Genomic DNA, 20206 nt, shown 5'->3' with positions numbered 1-20206 from the left:
TCAGAGGGTCAGTGGAGGTCGACTAGTCCCAGCTGTCCCTGCGTCCCACAGCTTGGAGGTGCAGCGGCCATACAGGTGGTCCCCTTGCTGTAGCCACGTCAGTCAGCACCTGCTGGTCTGACCCAGCACAGTCCCTCCTACATGCTGTGAGGGAGCAAAGGGGAACAGGCAAGAAGTGGGAGTTACATCACATGGAGTTGCAGCTATTTCTTTTTGACTGTGATGATTCAGCCTCTTTTCCAATAGTTTAATAAGTCATAATCAATCCTGCAGCCTCCCCTTCCTCACCCTCCTCCAAGTACATACGTACACACACGCACACACACACACACACACCATCCTCAGTACAGTTTTAGAGGATGTGAAAACAGAAAGCAAACCCCAACTAGCTTTCTCTGTGAGCTGAGCTGCCTTGATTTGTCCATCCTATTATTTGATTTAGAATTCACCAGGGAAAAGTAAAAGTCCAGAAGCTGTGTGGCAGGTGCGGTGAGCCCTAGAGATAGATGAGTGACATGGGAAAGGAACCACCAGGTACGGCAGCAGCCAGCTGCTCTCTTCTATCTGGGCCAACCTGTATCTTGGGTACCCACTGTAAGATGGGGATCAGGGGTTTCCATCTCTCTCTGAGAGGCCGGGGAGCGGGAAGAGAGGGGACCCTCATGCGGGGGCGTGAAAGGTTAAGCCTTTTCGCTTCATGATAGGGCTTAACTCTTGGCATCCTGGAGCTCAGGGCAAGATGGAAATTGAGCTGCAATTGCCTTAAGTTCCAGGAGTCAGTCTGGGAGCCAGCATCTCTTTTAGACATGTGCATGCAATTGGAAGGGCTGGGGTGGGTAGCTCACAAGAAGAGGACTGTGTCTGCTCGCCATTAGCGAGAAGAGGGAGAGGCAGAGAGGTAATAATAATATCAGGAGGGCATCGTGGAATTGCACTCAGGGGAACTCAGCATCCTCTGGCCACACAGTTGCTGCAATGCCTGTTGCCACCTCCAGTTTAAAACCAGTAACCTGACTGATTTCCAGGAAAAGAAGGAAGAGCCAGGAAGTGTCCACTCTGCCCTCAAATTCCTTCCCTTTGTACCATGTTATCTTTTAAAAGTTCTCAAACGGTTAATACTAAATTTATGTTTCATTAAAAAAATAATAACTGGAGGCAGCAGAGTCCGAGATGATGCTGCTGTTCTACCCTGGCTGCAGGGATGGGCTGATCGTGGAGGAGGGACAGCGCTGCCACCACTTTGCTTGCAACATGTGGCCCTGTGTGCACAACATCACCCACAAGGTAACAAATCGGAAGTACTCAAAGCTGAAAGAAGTGGATGATGGACTTGGGAGAGCAGCTGCCTGGGAGGATGTTGACTCTACTGCAGAGTCATGTAAATGAGAACCTCCCTGTGCTTACTGCATGTAGCTTCAGACCCGCTCTGCAGATGAGCCAAAGACCACCTTCTACCAGTGCTGCAGGGCTCAGTGTGGGCACCACCGCAGGGATTAGGGCAAGGACAGCCCAGCTGCCTGAGTGTCTGCTTACCTCAGGGTAGACGCTCGGCTGGGGGTATGAATCGTGTGTCCTGAGGGTCTTTGCTGGTGTGGTGGAAAGCTAACCCTTTTGAGGTGAAGAGTCAGGGTGTCAGGAAATGTGGCCTATCTGCCAGTCACAGCGGATGAAATCATTGATGTCCAGGGAGTTTTTTTGTGTGGGGAGGAGACCCATAACTAAGTATGCTCTGTTTGAAGTTCCTTCCTTTCTTTTCTTTCTTCTTCCTTCCTTCCTTCCTTCCTTCCTTCCTCTCTCTTTCTCCTTCCTTCCTTGCTTTCTTTCCTTCTCTCTCTCTCTCTTTCTCCTTCCTTCCTTCCTTCCTTCTCTCTTTTTTTTTTTGATGGAGTCCTGCTCTGTCTCCCAGGCTGGAGTGCAGTGGCATAATCTCGGCTCACTGCAAGTTCTGCCTCCCGGGTTCACACCATTCTCCTGCCTCAGCCTCCCGAGTAGCTGGGGCTACAGGCGCCCGCCACCACGCCCAGCTAACTTTTTGTAATTTTAGTAGAGACAGGGTTTCACCGTGTTAGCCAGAATGGCCTCGATCTCCTGACCTCATGATTCACCCGCCTCTGCCTCCCAAAGTTCTGGGATTACGGGCGTGAGCCACCATGCCAGACTTCTTTTTTTTTTTTTTTTTTGACTCCCCCAGGCTTTTTTGACTCTGCCCTCCATCTGCTGAATGAAGTCTGAACCGTAATCCACATTGGGCTGCCTCTTCTTCCTCTGCAGCTTGGTTAGTAACTAAGTAACATTTTTAGCAGAGACTGGGTTTCACCATGTTGCTCAGGCTGGTCACAAACTCCTGACCTCAAGTGATCCACCTGCCTTGGGCTCCCAAAGTGCTGGGATTACAGGTGTGAGCACCACGCCTGGCCTAATTTTTATATTTTTGAGACAGAGTCTCACTGTGTTGTCCAAGCTGGAGTGCAGTGGCGTGATGTTGGCTCACAGCAATCTCTGCCTCCCAAGCTCAGGTGATTCTGCTGCCTCAGCCTCCCGAGTAGCTGGGACTCCAGGCAGGTGCCACCATGTCTGGCTAATTTTTGTAATTTTAGTAAAGACGGGGTTTCACCATGTTGGCCAGGCTGGTCTTGAACTCCTGACTTCGGGTAATCACCCACCTCGGCCTCCTGAATAGGCTGAATAATCCCAAAGTGCTGGGATGACAGGTGTGAGCCACCACATGTAGCCCTGTATGCTCTTTAATGTGGATGACTAAACAAAGCAACATCCCCCTCCATGTACTTTCCTTGTCAAGCCTTCCCCTCCTTATCAGATAGGGCAGGCCCAGCCTGGAGAAAGCACTGATGCACCCACGTTAGGCCCACCTGTCTTACTGCAGCTGACTGAGTGGACTCTGAACAACATTGACCTTGACAGCAGAAATGTGTCATCTCGGATGATTGTTGATTTTCTGCAGAAAATGTATGCCTCTCTCTTCTCCCCTCCCCACCTCTGAAGGCCTCCAAAGAGCTGTTTGAGCTGCCACCTGCACTCAGGGGCCAACCTCAAGTTCCTATTCTGCCTTTGGCTCCCCCAGGCTTTTTTGACTCTGCCCTCCATCTGCTGAATGAAGTCTGAACCGTAATCCACATTGGGCTGCCTCTTCTTCCTCTGCAGCTTGGTTAGTAACTAAGTAACAAAACCTTGAGCCAGAAAAACAGAGGGGTTGAAGAGGAGATAACCTTCCAGCTGGCTTGTTTGATATCTTTAAAGCAATTAAATAGCACCCTTCCCTCTGTCAGCAGTTATCAGAGAGACAATAGGTGGCAGGAAATTAAGAAAAGGAGGAGGACAAAGGGCCAGGCCAGTGTCCAGCCCCTTCCATGGGGAGGGGCTGCTCAGTTCACTCTTGCTAAGAGAAGTTCATAGTCTAGGAGCTCCACAGGGAAGACACAATTCCCAAACAGGTCATTATGTCTCTGAGTGGCTTAATAAATTAAATGGGGGAAATTGTTACTCTGCAATCAATTTAGTGAAAGTAAGGATTGCAATTAAGCCTGGAGGAAAGCAAGAGAGCCCTGAGGGGAGGATTGGATGTGTTTGGGAGTGTTAGATACCAATCTGAGTATCCAGTGTGGTTTTTATCATCTTTATGGGAATGTCAGGGTGAGGTTTACCATTTCTATTGATGAGAAAAGGGCAATGCTCCTGCCGTGGAGAATATCAGATATCCTGTGGTTTGAGGGGGCGGGGAGAAGATACTCCGCATGGTGATCATAGTACCTTGACTTCCTGGGACACTCCTGTTTTTAGCTGTTCTTTCCCTTGTCCCCCACAAACCATCCGCATTTTATCAAAATGGAAATGTCAGCATGTAAAAGCCTTTCTGATACCATGGGTCCTGATGTTTAGTTTGGAAAATATAGAATATAGTCACCATATCGCTGTTTAAAAATTTGAGGGCTGGGCACAGTGACTCATGCCTGTAATCCCAGCATTTTGGGAGGCTGCGGAAGGAGGATCACTTGAGCCCAGGAGTTTGAGACCATCCTGGGCAATATAGTGAGACCTCATCTCTCCAAAAAAGAAAAAAAAAAAAAAATTAGCCAAGCATGGTGGTGCACACCTGTAGTTCCAGCTACTTGAGGGGCTGACATGGGGGGGATCTCATGAGCTCAAGAAGTGGAGGCTGCAGTAAGCCAAGAGCATGCCACTACACTCCTGCCTGGTGACAGAGCAAGACCCTGTTTCAAAAAAAAAAAAAAAAAAAAAGGAGGTGGGGGTTATTTGGCATAGTCGATTTAATAGTCTCTTCAAATACACAAAAAAATTCAAATGAGGATCTTTCTTCCTCTCTCTTCCTAGCCCTCAACAGCTCTGAGTCTGGCATGGCGTGTCACCATTTTTCTCTATTAGCAACCTCGACCCTCAGGGAATACATTGGCCAGTAGGCATTAGAAGCGCTTTGGAAACCAATGCCAGCCAAGTCTGGAATCAGGGATGGTGGTTAGAAGACGCTGTGCTCTGGATAGGATTCCTTTTTTTCCTTCTCTCCCCCTTTTTGGCAGAAACGCATATAGACATGAAATCCTGGAGCCAGAAGGGTCCTTAGCCATTCTCAGGTTTATAGCCTACATCCCATCATTATCGAAGTAGATACCAGGCTCAGAGAGGACAGGTGACTTGCCCAAGGCCACCCAGCAAGGGAGTGGCAAAGTCAAGAGTCAAATGAATCGCGGACTCGTGCCGCCTTCCACAGGGACCCCACCCACACGGGGTATGAAAGCTGGAGGAGAGGAGGCCCCAGCTCCCCCACTGTCTGTCCCAGCACTTCTCTGGCACCAGAACATTTTTCCTGATAACCACATCCCTGCTGCTCTTACCTGGCTCAGCTCCTCTTTTTCAGTGCCATGGTGACAGAGTTAGAAAACTTGAGGCTGTCTCCTATTGTGACTTTTCCCAGAGTGTGCTTCCTGGACCATTAATTCTCAGAGCTAGATGCTGTGTAGAAAAATCAGCTGAGCGTGGTGACTCACACCTGTAATCCCAGTACTTTGGGAGGCCAAGGCAGGTGGATCCCTTGAGCCCAGGAGTTCGAGACTAGCTTGACCAACATGGTGAGACCCCTGTCTCTACTAAAAATACAAAAAATAGCCGGGCATGGTGGTGTGCACCTGTAATTCCAGCTACTTGGGTGGCTGAGGCACGAGAATCACTTGAACTTGGGAGGCGGAGGTTGCAGTGTGCCGAGATTGCACCACCACACTCCAGCCTGGGCAACAGAGTGAGACTCTGTCTCTCGAGGAAAAAAAGAAAAAGAGCACAGGCAACTCTGGGAAATGGTGCACAACTGCACATTCACCCCATGTCCTGAAGATTCACATTCATATATATATATACACACACACACACACACACATATATACATATATATATATATATATAGTTTGTTTTTTTTTTTTTTTTTGAGATAGGGTCTCACTGTGTCTCTCAGGCTGCAGTGCAGTGAGAGCTCAAGCCCAGGCTTGAGCCATTCTCCCATCTCAGCCTCCCATATCACTGAGACTACGCCTGGCTAATTTTTGTATTTTTTATAGAGATAGGGTTTTGCCATGTTGCCCAGGTTGGTCTCGAATTCCTGAGCTCAAGTGATCTGCTGGCCTCAGCCTCCCAAAGTACTGGGATTACAGGTGTGAGCCACCGCGCCTGGCCTCACATGCTTATTATATCCATTACGTGTGGTGCGCGCTGACTGTTTCACACACCTTTCATCTCATTTAATTCTCTCAACCTTTGTAGAACATGACTTTACCAGTAGTAACATTGGTATTTTGAGAAATCTTGCAGTAAAGACACCTGTTGATCTTTAAGCCAGTGCTTCCCAACTTATTTAGCCATGGATTCCCTATGAGTAATTTTCCCTGTATTTCCCTGAGTAATTTTCAACACCTATTCTGTGCTTACTGTATGCCAAGCACTGTGCTAGATGCTTTCTATTAACTCATTTAATCCTCGCTGTAATCCTATGAAGCACCGTCAGCATTATGAATCCCCCCTTTTGTGAATGAAGCAAGGCACAGAGAGGTTAAGTACCCTGCCCAAGGTCACACAGCTAGCAGTGATAACTTAACTACCATGTCCTGAACATAATTATGCAGAGCAACAATCCATTGGCAAATGGGACTCCCACCTTCCTTAATCGTTCTTAGAGGCTGATTACAATACAAGAGAGACAACCCCTTCCCCTGATCGATAGCCCAATTGTTCGTTGTTGTTGTTTGAGACAGTCTGGTTCTGTTGCCTAAGCTGAAGTTCAGTGGATTGATCACCGCTCACTGCAGCCTTGACCTCCTGTGCTCAAGTGATTCTCTCACCTCAGCCTGCCGAGTAGCTAGGACTACAGGCATGCACCAGCACGCCTGGTGAATTTTTAAATTAGTATTTTTTTGTGTGTGTATAGACAGGGTCTCACTATGTTGCCCAGGATGGTGTTGAACTCATGGGCTCACATGATCCCCCCGACTCCTGCCTCGAACCTCCAAAGTGCTGGGATTACAGGTGTGAGCCACCACGCCCGGCCCACAATTGTTTTAAGCCCTTCTCCAGGCAGTTACTCTCCCATCCTCAGAATGTCTCTGTGGATGAGTTCTGGATTGTTTCCAAGTTCTCTGAGGCTCTGACAATTATCCAGGCCTCCTAGAAGAATCTTTTTCTTCTCCCTTCCAGAGTGACCCAAGTGACAAGAAGTGCCTGGTGCCCTCCTGCTGTGTGACTCCCTCCGCCCCCACCCTCCACCAAATGTGAATTGCCTTATTAGCCGAATCAGAAGAGCAGCCTCTTCCCCAAAAGAGGAGCTGCTGCTGGGGGGAAGATCGGGGGTGGGGGGGGGATTTACAGACTCACAGCAGCAGAACGCCCCTCTGAGAGCACCTTTCAGGGCTTCAAGACAAGTTTTAAAACTCCCCAGGAAAATTACTTGGGGAGTTTTAAAACTAAGGGTGCCCCGGCTCTGTCCTTAGCAATTCTCATTTAATTTTTGGCATGGGGCCCAGGTAATGTTTTCAAGCTCCCGCAGTTGGCTTTCATGTGAGCTAGAGCTAAGAACCACTGAGAGTTAAACTGTCTCATTTCGGATGTGGAGGAACTTTAGATCAGGAAGCAGGAAAGACTGTCTCGGTCAGGCCACAGGCAACTCAGGAGCTCTCCTCCGCCAGGGAGGAGACTGTGGGCTCACGCAGCACTCGTCACCCTGGGAACCTTGTTATCTGGGCAGAGGGCGCTCTGAGCAGGGTTTGTGCAGCCGTGGGGCCTGGGAGTCTCTGTTCCATGAGCAGATGGAACCAGAGTTTTCTCTCTCATAAGGAAAATCCCCTTCAATTACCTCTCCTCTCCTAGTGAGATAGCAGGGTAGACCCCTCACCTTACTTCCCTTTGGCAAGACGCCCTGGTTCCTGTAGAATGCGTGTTTCACAGCTTGTGAAGGGGCAGCAACTTCACAAATGGGCCAGAACCAGTAATTAGGGTCCTCCTTGTAATGACAGCAACGAAAGTCAGAATCTGATTTAATCATGGCCAAAGTTGACCACACTGGCCTTTTCCCTACTGGGGTCTGTGTTCCTGTGTGTTCAGCAACCGGGTACCTGGGTGAGGCTCCCACACTGTCCTGGCTCCACAGATAGCTCCTCCTTGCTCTGGAAATTCTCCTTGTCCTATTCTCTTTGTGCTAGTGGCTCAAATGGTAGCTCCTCCCTAACGGGGCGCAGAATATTTAACATTTAATAGGGCTTTGGGGAGGTGCAGACCCAGAAGAGACGATTTCCAAGTGGAGATGTTGACACAGCGTTGACAGGAATTGGGGGTAGGTGGGTCTTCATGCTGAGCGGCGTCCCATCTCTTATCACAGAGCCTGTTTCTCTCTCTCTCTCTCTCTCTCTCTCTCTTTCTCTCTCTCTCTCTCCCCCCCCCCCCCATAAACCTCAATTACGTTTCCAAAGAGGCTGCAGTTCCTTAGCTGGCCTCGTGGTGGCGTGAGCGCACAGAACTCACCTCCCGGGCGGCCTCTGCGAGCTTGGGCACTGGGCCTTGCAGGATGGGGCCCAAACGTCCACCCCAAGGCCTTTCTTTTCTCTTTTCTCACTCCCCTCCCCATCCTCCTGCCAATCTGGGGATGCGATGCTGCCCTGTTAGAATCAGGATGATGGCAGTGCCTTGTAACCCAGATTCTGGCGTTTTCTGTCTCCCCTTTTCATGGTGGCTTTCCTCTCTCTGGCCTCACTGACAAAGATAATCTCCTCTGTCCGAGATCACAGCGTCCTTCTTGGGAAGAGGCAGGCATGAGATTGCTAAAGGCCCAGGTGAGAAGTTATTGAGGGCAGATGTCAGTTCTGCAAAGGGAGTGGATTCTGCAAAGACAAGTGGATTTGGAAAAGGGTCTTGAAAAGCTGTCTGGGGGTGGCGGGGTGGCACTTAGTGCCTGTTTGGACGCTGCATGCTAAAGCCGCAAATGATGCTTTTGCTGAGTGCTACAAACGTTTCTGTAAGGCTGAAAGGGTGAGTTTTCCTTCTTTGACACAGGAGGTGACTCCACAGAGCTCATGGGCATCGGAATGGGTTCCAGTTGCAGGGCCAGGGGGGACTTTGTTCAGCCAGGTGAGGCCCTCGTGATGGGACCTGGCCACTTTCCAAAAGTAAGACTTCCCTGCTGGCTTCTTCTTGCTCCCTTGTAGGGGAGCCAGCTTGTTGGCTTTGCTTGCTGGTTGGGCTGCCAGTCCCCAAGCTTCATGGTACCCGCCTGCCTGAGGCCCCAGAGCAGATGGCCGGCCTGGTGAGGGGGAGTGGGAACCCCGCCCCCGCCCCCGCCCCGGAGTCATTCATGTGTCTCCTCTGCCCTCACAGCCAACAAACGGCTGCTCCTCCTCCCCCTCCCCGGCTCTCTCCTACCTCACTCTCCAGCAGCCAGATCTGACAGATTGTCCCTGTGTCTGCCGCTAAAACCTAATTTCTCCATACCACTTCAGACACTCAATCTTTCTCCCTGGCAAGACCCTTTTACTTGGGGTTGCAAAGCATGACAATTCTAGGCGTTGTTTCTAGCCTGCTGGAACACTGGACTCTTGAATAATCGGATTCAAGACTTAGGAGGTGTCCTCACTCCCGTTAGAGATGGGAAGGACGTTGTCGGATCCTAACATGACCTGACAGAGCAGGTGTCTGGGAAGATGAGGCTTGGCCTCACCTCACAGTGTGATCCTGCAGAAGCACTCACTTTAGTGCTCCTTCAATAATAAGCCCGTTTAAACAGAACTTAAACAATTTTTTTTTTTTGAGATGGAGTCTCGCTCTTGTTGCCCAGGCTGGAGTGCAATGGCGCCATCTGGCCTCACTGCAACCTCCGCCTCCCAGGTTCAAGGAGTTCTCCTGCCTCAGCCTCCCGAGTAGCTGGAATTACACGCACCCACCACCACGCCCGGCTAATTTTTGTATTTTTAGAGTAGGGATGGAGTTTCACCATGCTGACCAGGCTGGTCTTGAACTTCCAACCTCAAGTGATCTCCCCATCTCGGCCTCCCAAAAGTGCTGGGATTACAGGCATGAGCTACCGCGCTCGGCCAGAACTTGAACAATTTTTAACACAACTTTTCCATATATACATAGCATGTAAAAATCTTAAACAACTTAGCAGAATATGACTGGTTCTAAAAATCCTATCTCCCATCCCTGCAAAATGAAGACTTGACACCAGTGAGTCTATTCTAAACATTCTGATTTCAGCTCCAAAGTGAATTTTTAAGGACAAGTTCCAGAAATGAATTGGCAGTGGTGATATCAAATGCATATGTGGTTTTCCAAGATGAGAACTTTTTAGTGCTGTTGGACTATTTAGGAATGCCAAGTACTCACTTTGATGTATAGTTCTGATGTTATTGGCAAAAATAAACAAATCAAAAGCACAAAATGGGCAACTGACAATGTCATCATGTCTCTGAAGAGCACGTCTGTATATAATCCTCCTACACAGATATACACACCTTCATCCATCTATTCTAAACACGAAGAATGTATAAGAGAAAAGGGGAGAAAAATTGGTTTCTAAGCCCTGCAGTCCAACTCTTTTTTTTTTTTTCTGAGATAGAGTCTTACTCTGTCGCCTAGGCTGGAGTGCAGTGGCACAATCTTAAGTCACTGCAACCTCTGCCTCCTGGGGTTCAAGTGATTCTCCTGCCTCAGCCTCCTCAGTAGCTAGGACTACAGGCATGCACCACCACTCCAGCTAATTTTTTGTATTTTTAGTAGAGACAAGGGTTTCACCACGTTGGCCAGGCTGGTCTCGAACTCCTGACCTCAAGCAATCTGCCCGCCTCGGCCTCCCAAAGTTCTGGGATTACAGGTATGAGCCACTGCGCCTATGCAGGCCAACTTTTGACTGTGTCCTCTCAGGGCAAGGGAACTCAGAAGCCTACCCCATGCCTGAAATCCTTTGCAAGTGTTCAGAAATCATGCAGGAGAGTAGTTGCTTTTGATGTTCTCCTGCCCTTCACAGGCCTTTCAGAAATCCAATGTTTTTTTCATGGCCTCTTATATTCTATTTACGAGAGATGCTATAAAGGGTTGTCATGTCTGAAACTGGTTTTGTCCCTGTTTTCGGTATCTTGTCACAAAACTGGCAGTTCATCACAAAGCAATTAATGCCGCATGACTTAATGAACATTTGATGCATTTTTTTTTTAGATGGAGTCTTACTCTTTCACCCAGGCTGGAGTGCAGTGGTGCAGTCTGGGAAATGCCAGACACATATAAAACCATAAGATCTCATGAGAACTCACTCTCATGAGAATAGCATAGGGGAAACTGCCCCCATGGTTCAATTATGGGGGTTATAATTCAAGATGAGATTTTGGGTGGGGGCACAGCCAAACCATATCAGTTACCATCGTTTTTGTCAAGTCAGTAGTCAATGTTTTCATTACTGTAACAATGTAAATATTATTTACAGCTGAGCCAAGCACTATGCTTTGCTAACCTCTTTTTTTCTTATAGAGTCCTTTGTTTTCCCTGAAGTTAATGATTACCTCTTTGTAATCAGAGTCTCATTCTGTCACCAGGCTGGAGTGCAGTGGCGTGATCTCGGTTCACTGCAATGTCTGTTTCCTGGGTTCAAGTGATTCTCCTGCCTTAGCCTCCCGAGTAGCTGGGATGACAGGCGTGCACCACCACGCCCAGCTAATTTTTGTATTTTCAGTAGAGACAGGGTTTCACCATGTTGGCCAGGCTGATCTGTAACTCCTGACCTCAAATGATCTGCCTGCCTCGGCCTCCCAAAATACTGTGATTGCAGGCGTGAGCCACCATGGCCAGCTCCCCATATTTTTTTTTTCTACTTGCTTTTTTATGTACCTATTAATGATTCGTTCCTACATTCTGCAGAGTCAAAAATCTTCTCTAACTTTATTCAACATATTGCTTTCATTTATGGCTTGGAGCCATTCTTCCTGGAGAGCGTTATCCTTCTGCTCAGTCTAGACCAATTGTTCTTGAAGTCTGCTGCACAGCTCTCATCTCAGGACTTCTCTTCACCCTTACCCTGAGGATTTCTTTCTTGCTTCCCAATGTTCATCTTCTGTTTGCTCTCTCTTGCTCTGTCTGGCTTACTTCTTTGTTTTGGTGGAGCATCACCTCCAGGAGTTTCTTGAGAAAGGGTATGTGGTAGCCAGCCTCCAAGATGAGCCCTAATAAACCCCATCTCCTGGTATTCACACCCTGCACGGCCCCTCTCACATTGTACCAGGATTGATCTGTACGACCAATGAATATGATGGATGATGGTCACTTCAGAGATTAGGATATGAAAAGCATTGTGCCTTTTATCTTGGAGGCTCTCACCTGTCTCCACCTCTCCTCCTCTCTCCTCCCTCCGATGTCTTCCCTTCCTCTCACCTCTCCTCTCCTGTCTTCCCCACTCTCCTTTTGAGGAAAGGTCATGAGGCTGGTCTTGAGCAGTCCTATAGGATGGGAAGGTGGAGCCTCCAGCCAACAACCACAGGAATGAGCTTAGAGGTCGATTCTTCAGCCTCAGTCAAGCCTCAGATGACTGCAGCTTTGGCTGATTCCTTAATTGCTCCCTGATAAAGTTTGGCTGTGTCCCCACCCAAATCTCATCTTGCATTGTAGCTCCCATAATTTCCACATGTTGGAGGGACCCGGTGGGTTTTCCCCATACTGTTATCATGGTAGTGAATAAGTCTCACGACTTTATTTGTTTTTTGTTTTTGAGATGGAGTCTCGCTCTGTCACCCAGCTGAAGTGCAGTGGCGCGGTCTCCGCTCACTGCAAGCTCCGCCTCCCGGTTTCACGCCATTCTCGGGCCTCAGCCTCCAGAGTAGCTGGGACTACAGGCGCCCGCAACCACGACCAGCTAATTTTTTGTAGTTTTAGTAGAGACGCGGTTTCACCATGTCAGCCAGGATGGCCTTGATTTCCTGACCTCGTGATCCGCCCGCCTTGGCCCCCCAAAGTACTGGGAAATTATACGCGTGAGCCACCGCGCCCGGCCCGAGAGCTGAGTTTTATAAGGGGTTTCCCCTTTCACTTGGTTCTCGTTCTCTCTTGTCTGCTGTCACATAAGACCTGCCTTTCACCTTCGGCCATGATTGTGAGGCCTCCCCAGCCACATGGAACTGTGAGTCTATTAAACCTCTTTTTCTTTATAAGTCACCCAGTCTCGAGTATGTCTTTATCAGCAGTGTGAAAACAGACTAATACACTCCCTGGTGACAAACCCTTAGTCCAAACCACCCAGCGAAGCCACTGCCCGCTAAGCCACTCTCAAATTTCTTTCTCATAGAAAGTAGGAGACAGTAAATGTCCACTTTTTAAACCACCAAAATTTGATGTGACTTGTTACACAGAAATAGATATGACAAAGGTAAATTTTTTGACACTGTGCTTATGTAAAAATGTCTTTATTGTACCCACACTTCTGACTGATGGTTTTTTTTTTTTTTTTTTTTTTTTTTTGAGACGGAGTCTCGCTCTGTAGCCCAGGCTGGAGTGCAGTGGCCGGATCTCAGCTCACTGCAAGCTCCGCCTCCCGGGTTTACGCCATTCTCCTGCCTCAGCCTCCCAAGTAGCTGGGACTACAGGCGCCCGCCAACTCGCCCGGCTAGTTTTTTGTATTTTTTAGTAGAGACGGGGTTTCGCCGTGTTAGCTAGGTTGGTCTCGATCTCCTGACCTCGCGATCCACCCGTCTCGGCCTCCCAAAGTGCTGGGATTACAGGCTTGAGCCACCGCGCCCGGCCGACTGATGGTTTAACTGTATGTAGAATTCTGTTCAATCATTGGAAATCCTCTTCCCTCAGAATTTTAAATATATTTATCCAATTGTATCGTGGTTTACAGCGTTGATGTGGCTATATCCAATGTCTTTTCCCAAAAAGTTTTAAAAGCTTCTCTTCATTACAGGTGTTGTGAAATTTCATCAGGCTACGCTTTGGTGTGAATAGCTTTTTTCTTTTATCATTTGTGTGGTTTGCATTCAGTGAGCCCCTTTAATCTGGAAACGTATGTCTCTTATTTTTAAAAGATGTCGTTACATTAGTTTTTTTAATGACTCCACTTCTGTTGTCATTGGTCTCTCTTCCTGGCATTTCTATTACTCAGACCAGTTCCCTGATTCCCTTGGCTTTTCTCTACTTTTCATCTCTTTGTCATTTTTGACTTTCTGGGTGATATTTCATTTCTAACCATTCTATTGAATTTTCGATTTCAACAATTGTATATTTTTTTCTTTTTTTGAGATGGAGTCTCACTCTGTCACTCAGGCTGGAGTGCAGTGGCATGATCTTGGCTCACTGCAACCTCTGCCTCCCAGGTCCAAGTGATTCTCATGCCTCAGCCTCCCGAGTAGCTGGGATTACAGGCATGCGCCACCATGCCTGGCTATTTTTTGTACGTTTAGTAGAGACGGGGTTTCACCATGTTGGCCAGGCTGGTCTTGAACTCCTGACCTTAAGTGATTCTGAAGGGTTTGAGAGGGAAGAACCTGGAAACCTAATGGCTTATTAGATTTAAGGAACAAGAGGGTGGGGGTACAGTAGGGAGATGGGGATTCCCGGATTTCTGGCTTTGGTGACTGGATGGGAGTGGTACTGTTCACCAAGAGGAATAAAGGGGAGGAGCACACACCTCATGGGCAGAGACAGTGAGTTCTGTTTGGGTTCTGCTGAGATTATTATGCCCATAGGATGCCCATAGGATGGCTAGAAAATAGTTTGATCTGTCAGTTGAGATACCTTGGGAGAAAAAAACTGAGCTAGACATTTAATAGACGTTGAAGTTTGGGACATTAAGTTTGTTGCTGTTGTTGTTTTGAAACAGGATCTTCCCTAGGCTGGAGTGCAGTGGTGTGATCACAGCTCACTCAAGCCTCAACTTTCCCAGGCTCAGGTGATCCTCCCACTTCAGCCTCCTGAGCAGCTGGGACTACAGGTGTGCACCATCACGTCTGGCCAGTTTTTGTATTTTTTATAGAGCTAGGGTTTTGCTATGTTGCCCAGGCTGGTCTCGAACTCCTGGGCTTGAGCAATCCTTCCACCTCAGCCTCCCAAAGTGTTGGGATTACAAGCATGAGCCACTGCACCTGGCCAAGTCTGGGAGTTATAATCTATGGGTGATAGGTGGAAGTGAGAGAGTGAAGGAGATCACCCAGAAAGAATGTAAGGGTGAGAAGAAGAGAGGATGGGGAATGCCAACTTTTAAAAGATGTCAGGAGGCCTAGGCAGGTGAATCATGAGGTCAGGAGTTCGAGACCAGCCTGGCCAACATGGCAAAACCCTGTCTCTACTAAAAATACAAAAATTAGTCCCACGTGGTGGTGGGCGCCTGTAATCCCAACTACTCAGGAGGCTAAGGCAGGAGAATCGCTTGAACCAAGGAGGCAGAAGTTGCAGTGAGCCGAGATCACGCCACTGCACTACAACCTCGACGACAGAGCAAGACTCCATCTCAGGAAAAAAAAAAAGTCTCTCTCATACACATACACACACACACACAGAAGGAGGGAGGGAGTGAGGGGGAGAGAGAGAGAGAGAGAGAGAGAGAAAGAGAAAGTAGCAGGAAGGAAAGCCTGCCTGGCAAGAGGAGAGAGGGTCTCACAGGTAGGGTCATTAAGGAAGTAAGGTTATGGAAGAGGAGAACTGAAAAGTAAATGTTAGATTGAACATCCAGGAAGTCATTGGGGCCTGGCAAAGTGGCGTGGGCAGAAGGCGGATGGCAGCATGTTGAGGAGGAAAGCGCGGCTTGGATGAGAGATGGTAGAGATGGCAAGTGGAGTTAGTTCTTTCCAGGAGCTTAGCTAAGAAAAGGAGGGAAACAGCAATGTTTCTAAAAGGTGGTAAATGTTACATGCACACACACACACACTATGACAGAGAGAGAGAGAGAGCGAGAGAGAGAGAGCGCAATCGTGTTTGGAGATGCTCATACAATAGGGAGTGACTGCAGGCATTGGCAGTAGGTGGGTATGGCGGTGGATGTGGGTGTGTACAGGGTGCATATGGAAGGAGCAGGAAGGATCTGAGAGCTCTTTCTGTCTCAGGACCATCCATACAACAAATTCTTTCTGGGCATTTACTCAGTTCCAGACCCTGTATTTCTTGCTGGGAATAGGGAGATGAAAAATGCAACGCCAACCTTGGGAAAACACACTTCTCAGTAAGGAAGTTAGACATAGGTATACCGAAAAATGCCAGGGGACTCCTGCTCCAGCCTGGGAGTGGGTGTCAGGAGATGACTCTAGGGCTCACCCTGGAGCCAGATCTGAAAGGATGAGAAATAATTTTTCAGGTGGACAAAGCGAGAAGGGTGTACTTGGCTGTGCAGTTTAAACACGAATCTCTGAGGCACCGTTGCATGCCTATTGGGCATACTGGGCATGCAAGGATGGTGGCAAGGGAGTCAGCCACCATCATTTGCATTGGGCAGAGACTCAAAAGCAGGCAGAGGCCGGGCGCAGTGGCTCAAGCCTGGAATCCCAGCACTTTGGGAGGCCGAGACGGGCGGATCACAAGGTCAGGAGATTGAGACCATCCTGGCTAACCCGGTGAAACCCCGTCTCTACTAAAAAATACAAAAAAAACTAGCCGGGCGAGGTGGTGGGCGCCTGTAGTCCCAGCTACTCAGGAGGCTGAGGCAGGAGAATGGCGTGAACCCTAAAAGAAAGGCAGAGCTTGCAGTGAGCTGAGATCTGGCCACTGCACTCCAGTTTGGGTGACAGAACGAGACTCCGTCTCAAAAAAAAAAAAAAAAGCAGGCAGAGGAGTGGGAAAGCTTCGTAGTGGAACATGGCTCATGCCTGTAATCCTAGCACTTTGGGAGGCTGAGGCGGTTGGATTGCTTGAAGTCAGGAGTTCAAGACCAGCTTAACATGGTGAAACCCCATCTCTACTAAAAAATTAAAAAAAATTAGCCAGGTGTGGTGGCGGAGGACTGTAATCGCAGCTATTTGGGAGACTGAGGCAGAAGAATTGTTTGAACCTGGGAGGCAGATGTTGCAGCGAGCCGGGATCGCACCCACTGCACTCCAGCCTGGGTGACAGAACAAGATTGTCTCAAAAAAAAAAAAAGGCCGGGCGCGGTGGCTCAAGCCTGTAATCCCAGCACTTTGGGAGGCCAAGACGGGTGGATCACGAGGTCAGGAGATCAAGACTATCCTGGCTAACACGGTGAAACCCCGTCTCTACTAAAAAATACAAAAAACTAGCTGGGCGTGGTGGTGGGAGCCTGTAGTCCCAGCTACTCCGGAGGCTGAGGCAGGAGAATGGCGTGAACCCGGGAGGCGGAGCTTGCAGTGAGCTGAAGTGAGCTGAGATCCGGCCACTGCACTCCAGCCCGGGGGGCAGAGCGAGACTCCATCTCAAAAAAAAAAAAAAAAGAAGAAGAAAGAAAATAGGGATTTTGCAGATGTAATCACATGTGGAAATAAATGAAGAGTACTTAAATGAGAACAAGCAAAGGCTATTTGTTCAGCGCTTACTATAGCAAGGGAGTCAACCACCATCATTTGCATTAGGCAGAGACTCAAAAGCAGGCAGAGGAGTGGGAAAGCTTCACAATGGAACATGGGGAAGGCCCTCATTTTGCCCTGAATGGAGACGGTTATAATGGGGAAGCTGGAGGCAGGCCAACCAGGAGCAGGCTGACTGCGTTCTATATGGTTGGTTAGGGGAGTATATCTGGCTTTCTCTGATTGGTCCTAAGTTGGAAATGGGGGCAATAATTAAGGAAGCTGTCAGTTGCAAATCAAATCAAAACAAAACAAGGGTTATTGTTTAGCTACCTGGACTGGTTGCTACAGGAAGTAGTTTTACATCCTGGACTGGTTACTACGGATAATGGGTTGCCTTCCTGGACGGCCTGCAGGTTATGGGGTCAGAATTTGATTTTTATATATGGCCATTGTCTCTGCATATTCAGTCTCTCATGAGTTAAATGAGGTTATTAGGGTAGATCCTAATCCACTATAACCGGTATGGTATCTGTATAAGAAAAGAAAACAGAGACACAGGAACAGACACACAGGGAGACAGCCATGGCTGATGGAGGCAGATACTGGAGTGATGCTGCTACAAGCCGAGGAATGCCAAGGATTGCTGGCAACATCGGAGGCAAGAAGAGTCAGGCCCAGAGCCTTTAGAGGAAGTGAGACCTGCCGACACCTTAATTTCGGACTTCTGGCCTCCAGAACTATGGGAGCATAAATTTCTGTTCCTTTTTTTTTTTTTTGAGACTGGCTACTCTAGTTCCTTTGCCTTTCTGTATGCATCTTGAGAATCAGCTTATTTACTTACTAATTTCTTCTATCTTATCTGGGGAGCAGTAGAAGAGGGAATAGAAGCTGAGGGCTTGGAGAGTTTGGAGAGTTCCCTCAAACTTGAGGGAAATGAGGAAGCAGTGAACACCTGAGATTACTGCCTAATATCTGGAGCCCAGAACTGGTTGGAGAGTGTGAACTTGGGGACCATCACCTATATGCAAGGTTATAAGATTTTCTCTAGCAATACTGAAAAGCATGGGGCTTGGGTTGGGAATGGAGACATCGGCTGGTTATATTACCAGCAAAACATGGTCCTCCCAAAGGTCTTGCCCGACTCAGTTACGTACAGAAGAGAGGCCAAACATCTTTATATGATATGTAAGGTCCTGTCACAATCTGTTCCTATCCCACTTCTCCACCCTTTCAACAGACAGGCCCAAACACTTCTGAACTTTAGTTGTAGACAGGGTTTGCATTCTTACCTATAGAGCTCCTGAGCTTCATGCAAACCAAAGAACATGGCGGAGTATTCATGCCCACATCCCAGAGCATTCTATGAGAGTTAGCAAGCCCATCTACTCAGATTGCACGGAAGGCCTTGGGGTCCAAGAAAAGGCTGGACAAGGGGGAGAGAAAATATGGCCCACGGAACCTGAGCAGGGGTCACGAAAGTCAATGGGTACTAGGTCCCAGGGACAACAAGACTTCAGCATACCTGGTCATGTCTACTTTGTGTGACACCCTCCATTCTTGCCTTCTGATATGGTTTGGCTGTGTCCCCACCCAAATCTCATCTTGAATTGTAGCTCCCACAATCCCCATGTGTTGTGGGAGGGACCCAGTGGGAGGTAATTGAATCAAGAGGGCGGGATTTTCTCGTGCTATTCCTATGATAGTGAACAAGTCTCGTGAGATCTAATGGTTTTATAAAGCACAGTTCCCCTACACATGCTCTCTTGTCTGCTGCCATATAAGACATGCCTTTGCTCCTCCTTTGTCTTTCACCATGATTGTGAGGCCTCCCCAGTCATGTGGAACTGTGAATCCGTTAAACCTCTTTTCCTTTATAAATTACTCAGTCTTGGGTATGTCTTTATTAATAGCATGAGGACAGACTAATCCATCTTCCTCAAGGTATCTGTGTGCTCTGGGAAAAAGAGGGTTGTAGTATGAGGGGGAGAATCACATTCCTAGCTTACAACATCCGTTCTGTGGTCCTCACCACAGAACAGCAGGTCAAGCAAAGCTGCTGACCAGGAATGGGGAATCACAATAGAGCCAGGTGGCCTGCAGGAGCTAGGCCAGAAGTCTAGGGTCCAGAGACAGTCATCAGCAGGTGGTAGTGAACTGTGGGCAGTTGAATGACAGGGGTCATTGGAGGAAAAGACACAGCAGAAGCAGAGGATGCTCCAGGGGACAGCCCTGACCAAATATATGGCAACCCCCCAACCTGTGAGGATCCCAGGAGGTAAAGTGACGTTACTCAATTCTACCCCCATTCCCAGAATATTCTGGGGAAGATCAATCCTAGGAAAAGACTGAATAATGCACTGCCAAGGGCTCAGAACATTAATACCTGGGTTGTGAGTATAAATGCCACAGAGTTATCTTCATATACTCTTCAGAAGCATTCTGCAAGGTGAGTTTTATAATCTCCAGCTTACAGTTAAGGAACCAAGGCTCAAATAGGCTATTGTTTTGCTCAAAGTTATCTGTTAGTAATTGGCAGAGCCAGGTCTGTCTGTCCCTAAAGCATACAATCTCCACACCCACTCCAGTTCTCAGCAAAGTCTTCCTGTAATCACCAAGACAGAAACGGCCCCACTCTTTTATACAATCTGCTCAGTTTGCTCACAGATCCCTCATCATTGTTTGTTTCCTTGTCTTTTTTTACCTCTCTGCTGGTCCTCAAACACTACCCTTGCAAGCATGGCCTGAAAAATTGATCCAAACCCCATACTTTGTAACTCAGTGAATCAGGAGGGCCCAGGAATCCGCATTTAAACAGAATGCCCAGGCATTTTCTTCAAGGTCAGTTTAGTTTTTAGTATGCAGCAGGCAACAAGAGCTGGAATAGATGAGCCGTGATCATATCAATTCCTGTTAGTGGGTAGGACCCAGTCCTCATCCTGCCCTGTTCCTTTTTTCCATTTTCTTCCTTCCTGTCTGAGTTAGCTCAGGCTGCTATAACAGCATATCATAGACTGGACAGCTCAAACAACAAACATTTTTTCTCAGTTTTGGAGTCTGAGAAGCCCAAAATCTAATGTCTGGAAAGGGCCCACTTCCTGGTTTGCAGACAGACCCCTTCTTGCTGTATCCTCACATGGTGGAGAGATGATCTGTTTTCCGTGTGAGGATATAGCAAGATCTCTCTTGCGTCTCCTCTTCTATGGGCACGAATCCCATTC

At 48.1% G+C, this 20206-nt stretch overlaps 1 protein-coding gene and 1 long non-coding RNA gene across 2 annotated transcripts in view; both read left to right on the top strand.

The window, feature by feature from the left end:
- Positions 1–20206, top strand: part of LOC117066620 — a 100206-nt gene that overhangs the window by 30926 nt on the left and 49074 nt on the right. The gene's annotated exons all lie outside the window — the stretch shown is intronic.
- On the top strand, positions 1174–1497 carry LOC117066619 (DNA-directed RNA polymerase III subunit RPC10-like). Its single transcript, XM_033182017.1, is given in 1 exon segment — positions 1174–1497. A coding segment is annotated over 1 exon segment (324 nt).

Source organism: Trachypithecus francoisi, unplaced genomic scaffold (assembly GCF_009764315.1).
Source record: "Trachypithecus francoisi isolate TF-2019V2 unplaced genomic scaffold, Tfra_2.0 Lachesis_group20, whole genome shotgun sequence".
Lineage (NCBI taxonomy): Eukaryota > Metazoa > Chordata > Mammalia > Primates > Cercopithecidae > Trachypithecus > Trachypithecus francoisi.
Note: the sequence above shows the minus strand (reverse complement) of the source record. Positions and strands in the feature narration are given on the sequence as shown.